Below are 16,197 nucleotides of genomic sequence, written 5' to 3' on the forward strand. Positions count from 1 at the left end.
GATCCCTTCACAAAAGTGGGATACATATCTCGTCGGGATATAGGGATAGGTACATACAGGGACAATCAAATATTTAAATAGAGACAAGTGTTCCAGTACTGCTGGAGTTGGGGTTGGATAGGAGTTTTGTCTGTGAAGGGTAGCAGGCCAGGGTTGATTTAATGGAGATAGATGAATATTTCAGAGTTTTGCTGGATTACCTTTGAGATTCAGGGAGTATTTATACAGAACGTTCCTTAGGAGATTGTATGGGAGGGGCAGATTGTACAGTCTGTGGAAAGAACAAGCTTGGTCGGCCAAAAGGCTTTCCCTCATTCCTTGTTATATATTCTAAATCACACAAGGCTAATGTAACTGCGTAAATCATTCTATCCAACTGTGCACAATTTATATTTATATTAACTCTAATGCAATACTAATTTCATCGAGTTTTCTTTAACTATTTGGTCCGAAATAAAACCTTGGGTGGCACTACAGGGTAACTTTCTGAAGTGGAGTTCGAATTTAACCCAGATTAATGGATTAATGTAGCTTCTGTCCACTAGCTATAAACTATCTTTCACAAAATAAGTTTAGGCAGTCTATCCAATTCTTGGTGTACATGGACCCACAGCATAAAATTGGCATTCTCACTCAGGGGTCACAAAATGGCTGGTGTGAAAATAGGAAAATATAATTAATGCTGCAGAAGGTGTTCTTCTAAAGTTGGGATTGAGATACACTGCTACAGCAGAGAATGAGCTGCTTTACTCTGCATCTATATCTGATTCTAACATGAAAAGCATCTTCTGATTTGGTACATCCTTCAGTTTGAACAGTTACAAAATGTTTAGTTTGAAAAAATAATTTAAAACCTTCATACACTTCAGATTGCCTTTCATTGGAGCAAGTAATGCAGTCATAAGCTTTTGGACAATCATGAAAACAGCTGAATGCCGTGGGTTACAACTGCGTTTAACACTGAAATGTTACTCCAGTAAAGGATTTGAAGTTACCTAACGGAAAGATGTTTTGAGGCAAAATCATTCACATCTGCTTGGTTGGGCTAGTAAACAGGCCTCTGTAGTCTACTTCTAGAAAACATTTAAAAGGCCTTCAATTTAATAAGTTTATGGAAACCAGCTTCCCTCTGCTGCAAATGAAACCACTAGTTTACTACATCTTTCTAAAAAGTTTTCATACAATGACTTGAAACTACTCCCATATAAACAGTAAATTTATATGGACAGATAAATAGGCCAGCCTCTCCAATGAAGTACATAGAAATAGTTGTATGGCCTGTTTACTCACATTCAATAAACACCAAGAAGTTTTTAAAAAGCCATCAACCTACTTTTATTTCTTGTTGGTTGGATTCCAGAACCAAATATTTGCATTTGTCCATTATACATCTTGAATTAACCATACGTAGTTTAATTTGATAAATATCAAGCTTTCAGGAAACAGCAAAAGACGCAGAGAAAAGGAGTGATGAAACAGGAAGTCTTACGTCAATTCAAATATTACGCAATAAATACATTTGCATCAATAACTTAACCAGGCTGTAAAGGCACAGCAGCTGTCTAAAATTTTCATCTTCTTTTCCTTCACTGCCATAGAGAAGCCAATAATGACAGGAGAAATAAGCTTTCAATTGGGTCAAACAAGTTTGACTCAATATTCATCTGGCAATGAGGCGTAAAATTTTTTTTACAACATTCAATAGTTAGAAAGGAAAATAATTTCATTTCAAATGAACCTACAAAACATGTGGCTGACTTATAATGCATTACTGGGTTTACATCAATGGAATACCCAACTCCAATCTCATAATTGGAAGACTCAAGTATTGTATTGACAATTACAAGTAGCGTTTCTCCCTTCAAGATCTTTCAGTACTACAGCATTCTTTAGTAGACACTCTTGGTTAAGTGGTAAACTAGGATGCAAAACTTTAAATGATGCACCAGAATGCTTCAAAGCAACTTGATTGCTTAATCTACCTTAAGTGGGGCAGAGGGTTGAAATCACATCCATTCAAATGTGCAAGTGCACTAGAGCATTACTATACATCTGTAATATTCTATTTATTGAAATTAACCTTCTAAAATCAGCTTCAACACAAAGAAACTAAGAAAAATAAACATAACACTTACTAGTTGTATCTTTCTTCTGGCTACTTGGTGTTGTTGCCCAGTTTACTTTGACTTCCTAAAGTAATTTAAAAAGTGAAACACTTCATGAAAATCAGCAATTATAATTAGATTATTCTCACACATTAAACAGAAATAGATAAGCATTTGAAAGCTTGAACAGTACACTGCGTTATAAAAACATTTAGTTTCATTCCTGCATAATAAAAGATGGAGCCATGCTAAAAGGTTTCAATATTCTATATGGCGCTTTCACATTAGCTGTAGAAATAGCTTAATAGGTGTGTTATGGGAAGTTTATTGTATTTACATAGAATTTACAGTACTGTAACATGTCATTCAGTCTAACTGGTCTATACAGCTATTTATACTCCAAACAAGACTCCTCTCCCTCATTACCTCTTCCTACCCTGCCCCACATCCCTCTATTCTCTTCTCCCCCATGTATGCATCAAGCCTCCCCTTCAATGTGTTAACGTTATCTGCTTCAACCACTCTGTGGCAGCATGTTCCACAATCCTACCACTCTAAAGAAATTCCTCCTATTTCTTCATTTGATCTGATAGTGGCTACCTTACTGAGTAGAATGGGCCTATATTCTCTGGAGTTTAGAAGAATGAGAGGTGATCTCATTGAAACATACAAGATTCTAACAGGGCTTGACAGGGTAGATGCTGAGAGGCTGTTTCCCCTGGCTGGAGAGGCTAGACTAGGGGACATAGTCTCAGGATGAGGGGTCAGCTATTTAGGACTGAGATGAGGAGAAATTTCTTCACTCAGGAGGGTTGTGAATCTTTGGAATTCTCTACCCTGGAGGGCTGTGGATGCTCAATGAGTATATTCAATATATAGAGATCGATAGCGATAGATTTTTGGACTCTAAGGGAATCAAGGGATATGGGAATCGTGCGGGAAAGTGGAGTTCAAGTTGAAGATCAGCCGTGATCTTACTGAATGGCGGAGCAGGCACGAGGGGCCATATGGCCTACTCCTGCTGCTATTTCTTATGTTCTTACATTTATGGTCCCTTGCTCTTGACTCACCCACAAGTGAAAATAGCTTCTCCACATCCATCCTATCAAACCCCTTCATAATTTTAAAAGGCCTCTATTAGGTCCCCTTTTAGTCTTCTCTTTTCCAGAGAAAAGAGCCCCAAAAACTGCTCCATCTTTGCTGATAGTTGTATCCTCTAAATTCTGATAACATCCTCCTAAATCTTTTCTGCACTTTCTTCAGTGCTTCAACATCATTTTTCTAGTATGGAGACCAGAACTGCACAGCGCGTCAAGGTTCTATATAAATTTAGCAGTAGCTCCTTGCTTGAGTATTCTATTAGTCTAGAAAGATACGTCAGAATTTTGTTTGCACTCTTGTGAATTTGGGGTAAGTAGTTCAATATGTTTTGGTTAGAATTTTTCTTGGTTTACTGAATGTTCAAGTTAATTTTGGCCCCATGAGAATACAGATAAACTAAGGGCTTCCTTTAGTTTGTATTGACTGAATACGGGAAAGTTCCTGCCCCGTGCTAAATAAAGCACTGTGTAATCAATCTACAGACTACACAAACGAATATATTAAGAATAGTTGAAAAATCAAGAGTTATGTTTTGGAATCATTTAAGGAAAACGGTCTACTCTTTAGACCGTTAGTCTTGGCGATCCTTTCTACTGCACCTTCCCAATGTTATACTAAGTAGTCTGTGAAGAGCTTTTTTAGCCTTTTAGTTACTCAAGTACAGTTATTAGAGTTTTACTACAAAATTTGGTGTTTCTTCACACAATCCTCATTTTACAGACATCTGGGAACCATTACCGTAAGATCGGCAGGGAACAATTACCTCAAGATCTATTGGACTATTCTTCAAGTTTTTAAAAAATTTGATTCAGATTTATCAAATGGTACATTACATATCATTAAGGGTACATTTCACCGAGGGAACTAAAGCGGTGGCTAAAAGTTTCACCAGAAATTCTTTGTAGAAGTTTTCTATAAAATAGGACTTCTAAAACCTGCAAAAACAAGCCAATTTATCTTACTCCTCTACTACCTCTAACCAAGGAATCAGACACTGGTACTGTTTCAAATATTACAGCATTGTTTTTCTTTTTAAATTTTGCCAGCTTAAATGCTCTCCTCACTCACCCTTTAGATACGATAGCTTACCTTACCCATTATTTTACGGCCATTCATTGCAGCCAATGCAGCTGCTGCATCCCTATGCTCATAGAATTCCACAAAGCAATATGGATCATTGCTTGAATGCTGCAAAACAGAAAATCCAACAGAAGAGTTCACCCTTCTGCTTGCGGTTTGCTGAGAAGAAAAATTCATGAAAACTTAGTACAAAGAAAACAAATTAAATACTTACAGATCTACATTATAGCCTTTAACTTTTATAGCCAATCTGTCCATAAACAAAAAACAATTCAAAAGGAAATTACTGAACATTTAACATTTCTGAACATTTTTAATCTAATACAGGGCTTCCCCTGGCTTTTAAATATAAAAAGAAAATCAGTATTTTACTAGTTGAACCCTAAAATCATTAGTAAAAATTGCTAACCTGTTGGCTAACTTCCACAGCCAATGTTTTGGGCGGCAAAGAATAGCAAATATTGAGAGGGTTTAACTTTTGCAGAGATCTGCTGCAATTGCTGAGACACTGATCTTTCCCGTCTGCAATCTGTAATCAGGAATGGAGCTGAAAGTATGTCTCGAGTGAAGGGGGGTTATTTTTATCTGGGAAGAAGGTATGTATGACTACTGCCACATGAACATCATCAATTTTGTTTAAGAGTAAAAATCCAATTTACAGGTAAATATTAAATAGAATATCAAACAGGCAGGTGAAGCAGCTTAAAAGTTCATTAAATGTCTCTATGCAAGATGGTACTTGCTCATAAACTTGAATTCATAATAGGAATAAATTCAACTAGATTAAGGTGACTTGATGAATAACCCTTTGAGCTCTGACTATGAACTTTCAAAAATGTGTACTTCTTCCCCTATCTATAAAAATGTTACAATTAGATGAAAAGTAGGAAACTAAACATTTCTCATATGCAGTATTTTTGAAAACTCAATTATGTTACATGTTGCATTTTGATTCAAAAATGCTACTGTAATCTTGTGGGTTAAAATGAACAATGTGATTGGATACATTACCCATCATAACACCAAATGTGCCTACAGGATACTTGGTTTGGTATTCAGTAGGATACTGGAAATCAGCTTGCTCCCAAGTTGAAATGCGTGCACAAACTCAATCTCCAAAATAATGAAACCTCTAGTTAAAGCCAAGTACTCAGAAAATAAGTTGGAAGCATAAATTACTTTGCACCTCCTCCAACATTTGCAAAATCGGTCGACCATAAATAAATGTTTTGTAAACCCTTACATTACAATTATTTTGAAAATGTAAGTACACAGATACACACTAATAGATCATTTTCAAAAAGAACATCTAAATGACATTTCAAGCCCTACAATAATTAAGCTTGTGGCAAATTTGGTTTTGACCTTAACACAAATGGGCCACATGGTCAGTGCAGCAATGCTCTGTTGGGACAAAAAAAATCACTTCAGTATTGGTGAACTGATATAAAGTCACTTGTGGGGACTCAAAGGGCTTTGGTTTACTGAGTGTCATGACATCTCTCTTCTCCTCCCTTTAAAAAGTGACATAAATGAGAGTTAAATTACATCACTGAAAATCCCCATGGGAAATTACATTAATAATTTTTTGAAGGTAAACTAGCAAACTCAAAATTCGTACGTCCTGAACACAATTTTCTATTTCATAAACTAAAAGGCTCACAGTAGAATTTTCATTAGATCATATTCCTTGAAAAATACAAAGACTCATGGGTAGTTGTACAAATGTATATTTCAGAAGTACCTTCTATACACTGAAGATTGCACATAGACATGACTAACAAATGTATGGCTCTACACAAGTTGCAGAAAATAGTCTAGAATTCTCTATGTAACCAGACTTTGGGTAGGTGTGGGGGCAGAAGACAAAGAGCAAAAGTTTTCAACAAACAGCAACTTACTCCAATACTCAATATTACCAGAGCCATGCAAGTGCTAGTACTAGATTTAGCATAACTTGTAGACAGGGAAATGATTTGGCACAATGTGACATTGTTCAAATTTCTACTTTTTGTGCAGTAAGAACCAGTGGCTGGCTGCTGCAGTTTTGCACAAATCCCACAAGCAGTGAAAATCTGTTCCTGGCTACATCTGAGTAATAAACAACTTGCCATAACAAATCACTTACTCTAATTGCAGGTTTCATCTGCAGCATTTTTATTTTACTGTGCAGTAACCTGGACAATATGGTTCAGATGTTAGCATCTTCTCAATAAACAGTGCAACATTAATTCATAGTTGCTTTTAAGTGTTCAAAATTAGATGCTGACAAGCAACAGATATTCAGCATCATAAAATTAGTGCGCCAATTATGTATAACTTTTCTTTCTCACACGGTCCCTCTCTTTGCAGACAGCACAGTTCACAATCTTCACCCCCCTGCCCTAACTTAGAAGACAAGAAATTCTAGCACAGAAGGAAGCCACTCAGACCAATGGGTCTGTGCCCCAGCTCTTTGCTAAGGCAATCCAAAACTAATCCCACTGCTTGCTTTCTCCCACCACACGAAATCTTCCTCAACTTCAAATATTTATCCACTTTTTCCCTCAAAAAACACAATGGTCTCTGCCTTAATTGCTCCCAGTGACAAAGCAATGTGTTCTGACAATTCCACGTAAAGAAATTTCTAACTTTTCTCCTCGTTGAGGATTTTAAATTGATTATCCCTCATCGCCATTTCCTGACCAGAGTAAGTCTTTCCCTATCAAAATTTTAAAACTTCTATTCAATCTCAATGTTCTCTGCATTAATGGACATAATCCCATTATCTCAAGTCTCACCTCATAATTAGTTTATCATCCCAAGGTCTTCTTGAAAGCAAACTACACAATAGAAATCAGTGCCACTCAGGAAATAATTAGCACAAGACATAACCCAAGCTCCCCTTTATTGTCTTTTCAAAATAATAAATGCTGCAATACTTCATAAGCAGAATCAGTTAACTGAACTGTTAATAAGTGCCATATAGAAAATATAGTAACGCAATAGTATTAATGCTGCAATGCATGAATGACTCAAACTAACTAGCAGAAATGCTACAATCCTTAAATCCCTTAACCAATGTCAGCCTTGGCTCAGTGGTAGTACTCTTGTCTGCCGAGTCAGAAGGCTGTGGGGTTCAATCCACACTCGAGGCTTCAGCACATAATCTCGGCTGGCACTTCAGTGCAGTACTGAGGGAGTGCCCTGTCAGAAGTGCCAATATTCGGATGAAACATTAAATCAAAGCCCTGTCTGCCCTCTCAGGTGGACGTTAGACAAGCAGGGAAGTTCTCCTGGCATCCAGGCCAATATTTTTCCCTCAACTAACACCTAAAATAGATGATCTGGTTGTTTCTCTCATTGCTGTTTGTGGGACTTCGCTCTGCACAAATTGGCTGCCACGTTTCCCTTAATTATAACAGTGACTACACTTCGAAAGTACTTAATTGGTTGTAAAGGGCTTTAGGGCATTCAGAGGTCCAGAAAGGTGCTATATAAATGCAAGTCTGTTCGTTCTTTAATGTATCAAAAAGTGTGCAATGAGTTCAAATTTTGAAAGCTAAGTTCCAATTAAATTATCTGCAAAGTTGTGCCATATAATTAACTACAAATAAGTGGATAAAAAACAAAATTATTTCAAACCATGCCAGACTAACAAGTAGGGGACATAAAAAAAATCATAAGTCACAAACTTTGTTGAGAAAATCATATCTGCATTAGAGGTGACAAGTTAGTCTTGATGGACAGGCAGAACTATTAAAGGATGCCTGTTTTTAAGGGAACTCAAATACTTCAAGTAGCCCATCGATAAACAGAACACTTACATCTCACAGAAGACCAACCGCAAGCTTAGTATCGGTTTAGTTATTGCTAGAAATATTGAATCTTGTTACACCATTTTCCCAAGAAAGGTGGCCCAGTAGCAGTGAAAGAGGGCTCTATCCTTGTAGTGTATAGGCTTTTGGAAATGTAGTAGAGTATGAGCGTTACATATGAAAAGACAGATAAATTACCTGTTGGTCCACTGGGCTTGTCCTATACTTGCATGCCATCACCCCCATCTTGCTGCACCTGCACCCCCCCAACCTTCTGGGGAAAATCAAAAAACCCTAAGATTTCCAGACCTATTCTGAAGGCCCAATACATCTTCTCATTTCAAGGTTAAGATGCTACCCTGCCAAGTTACATTCTCTTAGCTACATGTTTAAATATTTCTTACTATTTTAGATGATATAAACCCATAAATAACTAAAATGGAAAAATGCTTCAAACAGATTGGGTGAGGTGAGTGAATGGATTCAAATAACACTGCTACAATGAATCAACATACCCTGTGAAACAACCCAACACCAAAAAATGGGGCTGAATATTTTGCAATGATCTGTGGCTGTGCAGGCTAATAAGATAAAAGCTATTTCATTCCCATGTACCAATAAGGTACTGATTAAGGGTCCCAACCAAAACGTCCAACCATTCTCTTTCAAATTGACCTGCTATGCAATATATATGAATGGTATGTTCAAATCAGAACAAGGAATTATTAAGTAATATTTTTGTACATTTGACATTGAATCATTACTCTTGTACTTGCTGGATTACACATTGGTCTTCATTAATAACAGTGCAATGCATTCACCGATAGCAAGAATATAAGTGGGTTCTTCATTGTTTTTTGTTTCTTATGAGATACAGCTCAACTTTTATCCACAGCCACCTTCAGTTTATCCATGGTCAACCATTATTCTGGATTCATCAGACAGCTCATGTTTTAAGTGACTAATTAACATGAAAATAAGCAAAGCTAGTTCTCCCTGCAATTTAAAATGGTAATTTACATAGTCAATAGAATATTTTACTAGCACATTTGGTTGGGAATCATTTAGCAGTGAGAAACCAACATGTTTTTGGACCAATGAAGTGGCAATTTATTGTCCATAAGCAAAGCGCATGAACACGAATACCAACTTTTCACTGCTGGGGAGGCAGAATCTAATTTAATACATATGTAATAGCATAGTAAAAAGTGCTGTGACGGTAATGATTGGAAAGCACCAAAGGAGTTGTGAATTTGCAATCTACCATGCTGCTAAGATGCTGACCTAAACTGTGCTGCTCTAGTGAGCAGCCAAATTAGCAAAAGGCACTTAAGCATGGGGAGTGGAAGGAGAAAAGTTGTCCCTAGGCTGCTGTGAAAAGCCTTCTATCAGCCAGCTCGGAGTCCCACTACATGCTCATCCTCTTGTCAGCAGTTGGTATGTGCACTTCAGCAAAAATTGATGTGTTATGGGGACCAGAGAGATTAGTATTTCTTACCTTCACCAAAATAAATACAGCAGAGCAGTCTTTTCCCCCCTTTTTTCTCTCCCCCCACCCCCCCAACAGTAAACACATCTACAATGCTCACACTGTAAAACTAACCTATTTGTTCTAAATCATGCAATTGAATCAGAAACTGTTAAGCTTTAGAAACCAGCTGTGTAAACTATAATTATTTCCAGGACAAAGAATTTCAGTTCAAAGTTCTACTCCTCCCAGAAGAACTCAATGTAAATGCACACCGCTTTAACTGTGTATGTAACTGGCATTTCTAGTGGTGCATAATTCAAAATACCGAACTTGAGTTTTTCAAGAAACAGTATTGTACTTGAAGCCATTCGTCAAAACATGAAAGACTATATTGTGAAAATTTTAGGTCATCTTACCTTGCAAAAAAAACCAAATCAATGCAGAACTTGGTCCTATTTGTAATATACTTTGGGCTGCTAATAAGTGCAGCAGAACCATTTATTAACCATTTTCAGGTATGAAAACAAGCTTTCACAGCAGAATAGAACTCATAAGAGTCGTACTTCAGTGATTATTCTATGGTCCTTGGGAGCGTATGTGTAACAATGTTGTGTTCTTACCTCTGTAATCATTTTACAACTTTTGCATGGACCAATCTGACTAAAAAGTTGAAGAATAAGGGCTTCTGTCACATCTCTGGAGAGGTTACCTACGTAGCTGAAAAACAATTACACATTTGAATGTCGGTTACTATGGTTAGTAATTTTCACAATAGATTATTTCTACACCTTTAAAAATGTTAACCGAAAAAAAAAATCAATTAGACAGGTTGTGATCATTCCTAACCAAAAGCAAGATCATGTGGTGCATACACTTTAATCCATTTAATTTGATTTACTTTTCCTCTTTAACAAGTGGTACAATAGCATTACTGGTAGGATTCAGATCATCACATCAGCGAAACAGTTTCATCTCCTTGGCAACAGTCTAGTGAAATTCTGTAGAACAATTCTTCTTCCAAAGAAGATTAAGCAACCTCTCCTAGCTGCTAATTTGAGAGGGGATGCAGCTGAAATGGCCTCTGGAAAGAAATCTAAAACTAGAAAACCATGTTGAAATTTCCAAAAGGTAGTACTGTTAAAAGATGCAAGTGCCAAAAATTGTATGTATGCACACACAAATAAAACAAAGCTGCTTGTTTATTTGTGAGTTACCTGCCATTTCAATTGTTTAAATCTATAAATTCTTTTTAACAAACGAGCATTTACAAAAGTTTCATCAAATGTACTTTGACACTGTTTACACTATAGTCCCAAAGACACCAGTTTGAATCAAGATCAAAACCAAATCTATCCTCCAAAATTTTATACAGGTACTAATATATTCACAAGTTCTCATTCCCAGCAGAATAATCAGATTCATATCAGCACAATATCAGCAGCATCTCCAGTTATAGGTCAGATCCAACAAGGCAATTTTCCCTGATCTTTAAGAACAGCAAGTGTTCTACATAACTAGATCACCTATACTAATAAATTTGCAAATCTAATGAACAATTTTGGAACAAATGATCTTATACAGGTAGGAACAGGAAGGATAAATAAATATTTACACTCCCTGGCCACTTGTTTACCAGGCTAAATGGAGAAGTGTACCTTACTACGTGTAACTCAAAATAGACCAGACAATAAGAATGCCATCAAGCAATTAAAAATTTAACTTGATCAAAAGGATCAAATGTCTTTGTAAACCATAACTTGTGAGGCTCATGCAAATTACGACCATCAGATCCCTCTTTCCCTCCTCCCCCCGCCAAACCAAAAAAAAAAGTGCAATACTTCTTTTTTCCAAAAATAGTTTTTTTTTCTCTCTCACGCCTGGGAGACGATATCCGACCCCGTCTGCCCCCGGGGTGGGCGAGCGGCAGCTGCGTGTTTTATTTGTTGGCTCGAAGAGCAGTCGGAGGCTCCTCGTTACAAAATGGATTCACTCCTCGCTCCTTCAGAAGAGCGAGGAGCCGAAATCACATCGAGTCAAGTCGAGTCCAGTCCAACCCCCCCCCCCCCCTCTCCCCTCTCCCCCTTCTTCTCTCTGTGCGATCGACGGGACGAAGCCATCAGCTTCCCCCTACCCCCCGACGAACATTCTGGATGAAACCCGCGCCGTGTGGCAATCCGCTCTAGCATTAGGCCTTACGGGGGGGGGGGGGGGGGGACACGACTCCTCGCCTTCGTCAGCCGCCAACCCCCCATTTTCTTTCACACACACGCACACAAAAAAAAAAGGACGTAAGTTTTTAAAATCTGAACAGCGGCCCGTCCACAGCGGAGACCGTGTTTTTTTTTTCTCTCTGTTTTACTCACAGGGTGCGAGGGTACGAGTCGTCATCCATGTCTGAGAACCGCCGGCCGCTTCCTCCGTCCCGAGTCTCCGAACCCGAAAAGGAGCTGAAAATGGCGGAAACCGGTGAGTCACCCCAGCCGCCGCGCATGCGCAGCTCCGCGCCACTGAGTCACCAACTTTCTCTGGTGACATTTTATAAAGCGTTAAAACTTTTTGACTTTTGAGTCCCCCCCCAAAAATCGAAATATCTCAATTCGAATCATTGTCTTCGTCAAGAATCGCCCCCACCCACATGCGAATTCTTCCATCTGAGCGAACCGTTTAACCTTCTTCGTAATCATTAAGTTTTTTTTTTCATTCCTCCCGAGTGTTGCGCAGGAACCAAATTCTAAAGGCACTCTGGGAGGTGTAGTTTTCTTCCATTGATTTTAAACAGCAGAAACTGCAACTCCCAGGCACATTCCTAGAGATTGAAACAAACAAAAGCAAAACATTGCAGATGCTGGAAATCTGAAATAAAAACAAGAAAATGGTGGAAACGCTCAGCAGGTCAGGCAGCATTTGTGGAGAGAGAAACAGAGTTAACCTTTCAGGTCGATGATCTTTCATCAGTTCTGGGATTCATCAGGTCCAGTTCTGCTGAAAAGGTCATCAGTCTGAAACGTCCACTCGTTTTCTCACTCCACAGATACCTTTTCTTTAATTAACTGGAAGGAGACACTGGGTTGCTCCAGCATCATCACACGAAAAAAACCGAACAAAAGTGCTCCCTTTTTAGAGGGGCACAGCCATTAGAAAACTTAAGCAAAAACAAAGGAAACTTCTAACTTAAATAATATTATTTACACTGTCCACCAAACACTCCAGTCCCTGGCGGTTGCGGAATCCTCAAGCATAGCGGCGGACACCGCGTGCTCCTTCTCCAGGGCCACCGGGGCGCAGGCAGCCAGAGCGAAAACCCCCATAGGCCCCGTCCAACCTGGATCTGCGGATGGCCACCTTGGCCAGGAGCGGACCCACGAGGAGGTCCTCTGACTTGCCTGCCCCTCTCTACACTGGGTGGCCAAAGATCAGGTGCATGGGACTGAAGTGGTGCTCGAAGTTGAGGAGCGGCCCCTTCAACGAATGAAATGGCCTACAACCTCTCACACTCTGTGTAAATGTGAAACATGGACTCATCCAAAAGCTACGGGTGGCCTGGCAGTCCATAAAGTGGCTTAAAAACCTGTTTGATGAAACTGCTCCATGGAACATTCTCCACCCCAGATCCCTCTTCACAGATGCTGTCTGACCTGCTGACTGTTTCCAGCATTTTCTGTTTTTATTAAAGAAAAAAGATATCTGCGATTAGGTGGAGAGTAAGAGATGATTAATTGACAGAAGTGATGATGGTGCAAAACAAAAAGAGGTGATAATGAGAGAAATCAAAGAGACAAAAGCCAGGATTTTAATATGCTGGCGGGATGTCAGCGGTGGGGGGGGGGGGAGTCAATGGACGCGTGGGAAACCCGAAAAAAAATCCCTACCTTTCCCCACTCGATCATGACCTAATTGATGGCCCTTAACGTGGCTTCCGGGTTTGCCGCCTCAAAGCTGCGCAGCGGGCGTACTACACACCCACATGACCTGCTGTCAGCTGGAGTATTTAAAGGGCCATTGATGCAATGGCTTTTGTTGGAGAAAGGAGGATTTGCAAATAATGGAGCATCATAGTAGCAAGCCTGCCCCCAAATTTAGTGAATCCTCACTTGAGTTGCTGTTGGCCGGGGCGAGGAGGAGGAGGGAAATACTCTACCCGAAGGACAGGAGGGAGCACCCTGCCTGTGCCACCAAGAGGGCCTGGGCCGAGGTGGCAGAGGAGGTGACCAGCAACGGCAACGCCTCCCGCAGTTGGCTGCAGTGCAGGAAGCGCTTCAGTGACCTAACTAGGTCAGCAAAAGTGAGTACACTTACTGATTCACCTGCATTGTGTGATGCACATCCCCCCTGCCCCCCCACATTCTGCCCTGCGAAGCCTAGTCCATCACATCACTCCTCACACACACTTAAGGCTCATCGTCGACTTACCTTCACATTCTAAGCACTTCCTCACCTCCCCATTTGTGCACCCACCACTACCACTTACCCCAATCCTGATGCAATGTGATGTATCTGTCTGATAGTCACCCTCTGATGCATCTCTTTCACGGTCAGCCTCACCCAAAGCAATTCATCCATCGGCTGACCACTTCACCCTCACTCACTCACACATCTGTACTTTCTCCCCTTGTAGAAGAAGAGAGCTCAGAATGCACGGGAGAGGGCGAGGACTGGAGAGGGGCCACAACAAATAGTAGTCCTCACAGAGGCAGAGGAAGAGGTCTTGGAACTTACCCGCATGGCCGAGTGTCTGTCCCTCAGGGATGCCGAGACTGGCACCCCACAAACGTCTGGTGACAGAACTTTAACATTCATCACGCACAACATGAATTGATGTTATTAATGATTGATATGTTGAACACCTCAGTATGCTCATCGCAACATTACATCTGTGATGATTCTTACTATTGCCTTCTGTCCTCTTCCAGGACCTTCAAGGACTGAATTGATGGAAGAAGGCGATTCCTTTAGAGGAGCTCCCTGTCTCTGAGGGCACACCGTCATATCTTAGCGAACCATCCACCAGCGCAGATACTCACACCTCAGTGGGTCCTAGTAGCGAGTTAATTGCATTGTCACCTGGTGAGTCAATGCACACAAGTGAGCACGAGCAGACACTGGTGGCAGGGGCAGCTGTGGAGAGTCCGCGTCGGTGCGTGTACTCCTCTCCAGACTTTGCTCAGCTGGACGCAGATGCTGAACCCCAGAGGTCATCCTTTAAAAGGAGAATGATCGAGGGACAGCAGCACATTTGCGAGGTACTGGAATAGGTGCCACGCACATTCTCCACAATAGCGGAGAGGATGGTGGAGTCCACCTCCAGCATTAGTGGACTGGTGGCGCAGGCAAGTGCGGGAATGTTTGAAATGGAGAGAAGACTAGCCTTCATTGAGCTTCAAGCACGGCTTACAAATGAGTCAATCCAGGCCCTGATAACGGCCATGCGGATTCAGGGTGAACAACATTTTGCCACCTTAAACAGGCTGACACATTCTTTAAAAGTGGCCTTACAAGGCATCACACATGTCCTCCAAACTGTTGTCCAGCAGGGTGGTAGGAGTGATGTGGGCCTGGCCCAGGAGAGGGATGATGGTGAAAGGGGACTGGAAGCGGGGATGCCACTCAAAGCACTCCCACGTCTCACCCGTTGCCCCCCGCCCAATCAGTACCCGCAATGCTGCCTCCTCTCCAGGTGGCCACTTCTGCCTCTGCACAGCTGCAGGTGGAGCAGTCTTTGGCGGGGCCCTCACGGGCTCCAAAACCTAGAGGGCATACGCCCAAAGCATCTCAACAGTCAGAGCATGAACATGACCAACCTGGCACTACCACTGCTACAGCATGAACATGACCAGCTGGCACTACCGCTGCTGCAGCCACAGGGGATGCACCACGTAGAAGTAGTAGGAAGCGGAAGGTGAAATTTTTGTAATCACAAAGGGTATGCACAAGGGTGTTTGACAGATTGTCATGTTTTTCATTTCTCTTTGTTTTTTGTTCCATGCACATTAAATCTTATAATTCTCACCACCACTGCCATGTCTTGCCCACTCTTGAGTCCCTTTGGTGATAGCGCACTTTCATGTGCTTCATCGTGAACAGTAAGCCTCGATGCGTTTACAGTGGTTGTATGTGTGGTTGTAAGAATGTTTTGTGCGGGGGTGGGGGGGAGTCTGGTGTTGGCCGTGCTCGTTCCAGGTGGTCATAGAACTTTACTATCCTCACTTTGCATATCTCCTTAGGAGAACCTAACAAATATTAGTGCCTCCCTGGCATGAGAAGAAGCCAGGTAAGCCACTGCTCTGCCAATGTGTTGTTCCTCCTCTGCCTCCTCCTCCTCCTCCTCTGCAATATTAATGGCAGATGTGGATGTTTCATGAGCGTATGGGATCTCATGCACCAGTAACCCTCTCTGTTGAGCGATGTCATGCAGGACGCAAAAGACGGCTATAATTCTATCCACTTTCACTGGTGCGTACTGAAGGGCTTCCCCAGATCAATCCAGGCACTGAAACTGCATCTTGAGCAGTCCTATGGCTTGTTCAATTACTCACCTAGTGTTGATGTGACTGTCGTTGTACCGCTGCTGTGCCTTACTGGTGGGATTTCTCAGAGGTGTCATGAGCCACACCAGCAGGGGGTATCCCTTGTCTCCAAGGAGCCA

General features: G+C 41.0%; 1 protein-coding gene across 2 annotated transcripts in view; it reads right to left on the bottom strand.

Annotated features, from left to right (window-relative positions):
- Positions 1-12,049, bottom strand: part of tial1 (TIA1 cytotoxic granule-associated RNA binding protein-like 1) — a 30,440-nt gene extending 18,391 nt beyond the window's left edge. The window contains exons 1-5 of one of the 2 annotated variants that reach the window (XM_068002242.1): positions 11,918-12,049; positions 10,175-10,271; positions 4,696-4,815; positions 4,296-4,445; positions 2,136-2,190 (exon numbers count right to left, since the gene is read on the bottom strand). In XM_068002242.1, the coding sequence (XP_067858343.1) occupies positions 2,136-2,190; positions 4,296-4,445; positions 4,696-4,815; positions 10,175-10,271; positions 11,918-12,045 (550 nt within the window). In that variant the 5' untranslated portion in view covers positions 12,046-12,049. The remainder of the gene's footprint in view (positions 1-2,135; positions 2,191-4,295; positions 4,446-4,695; positions 4,816-10,174; positions 10,272-11,917) is intronic. The other variant, XM_068002243.1, reaches the window with a different exon arrangement.
- Positions 12,050-16,197: the final 4,148 nt, after the last annotated feature.

This window comes from Heptranchias perlo, chromosome 21, assembly GCF_035084215.1.
Source record: "Heptranchias perlo isolate sHepPer1 chromosome 21, sHepPer1.hap1, whole genome shotgun sequence".
In the NCBI taxonomy this organism is placed as follows: Eukaryota; Metazoa; Chordata; class Chondrichthyes; order Hexanchiformes; family Hexanchidae; genus Heptranchias; species Heptranchias perlo.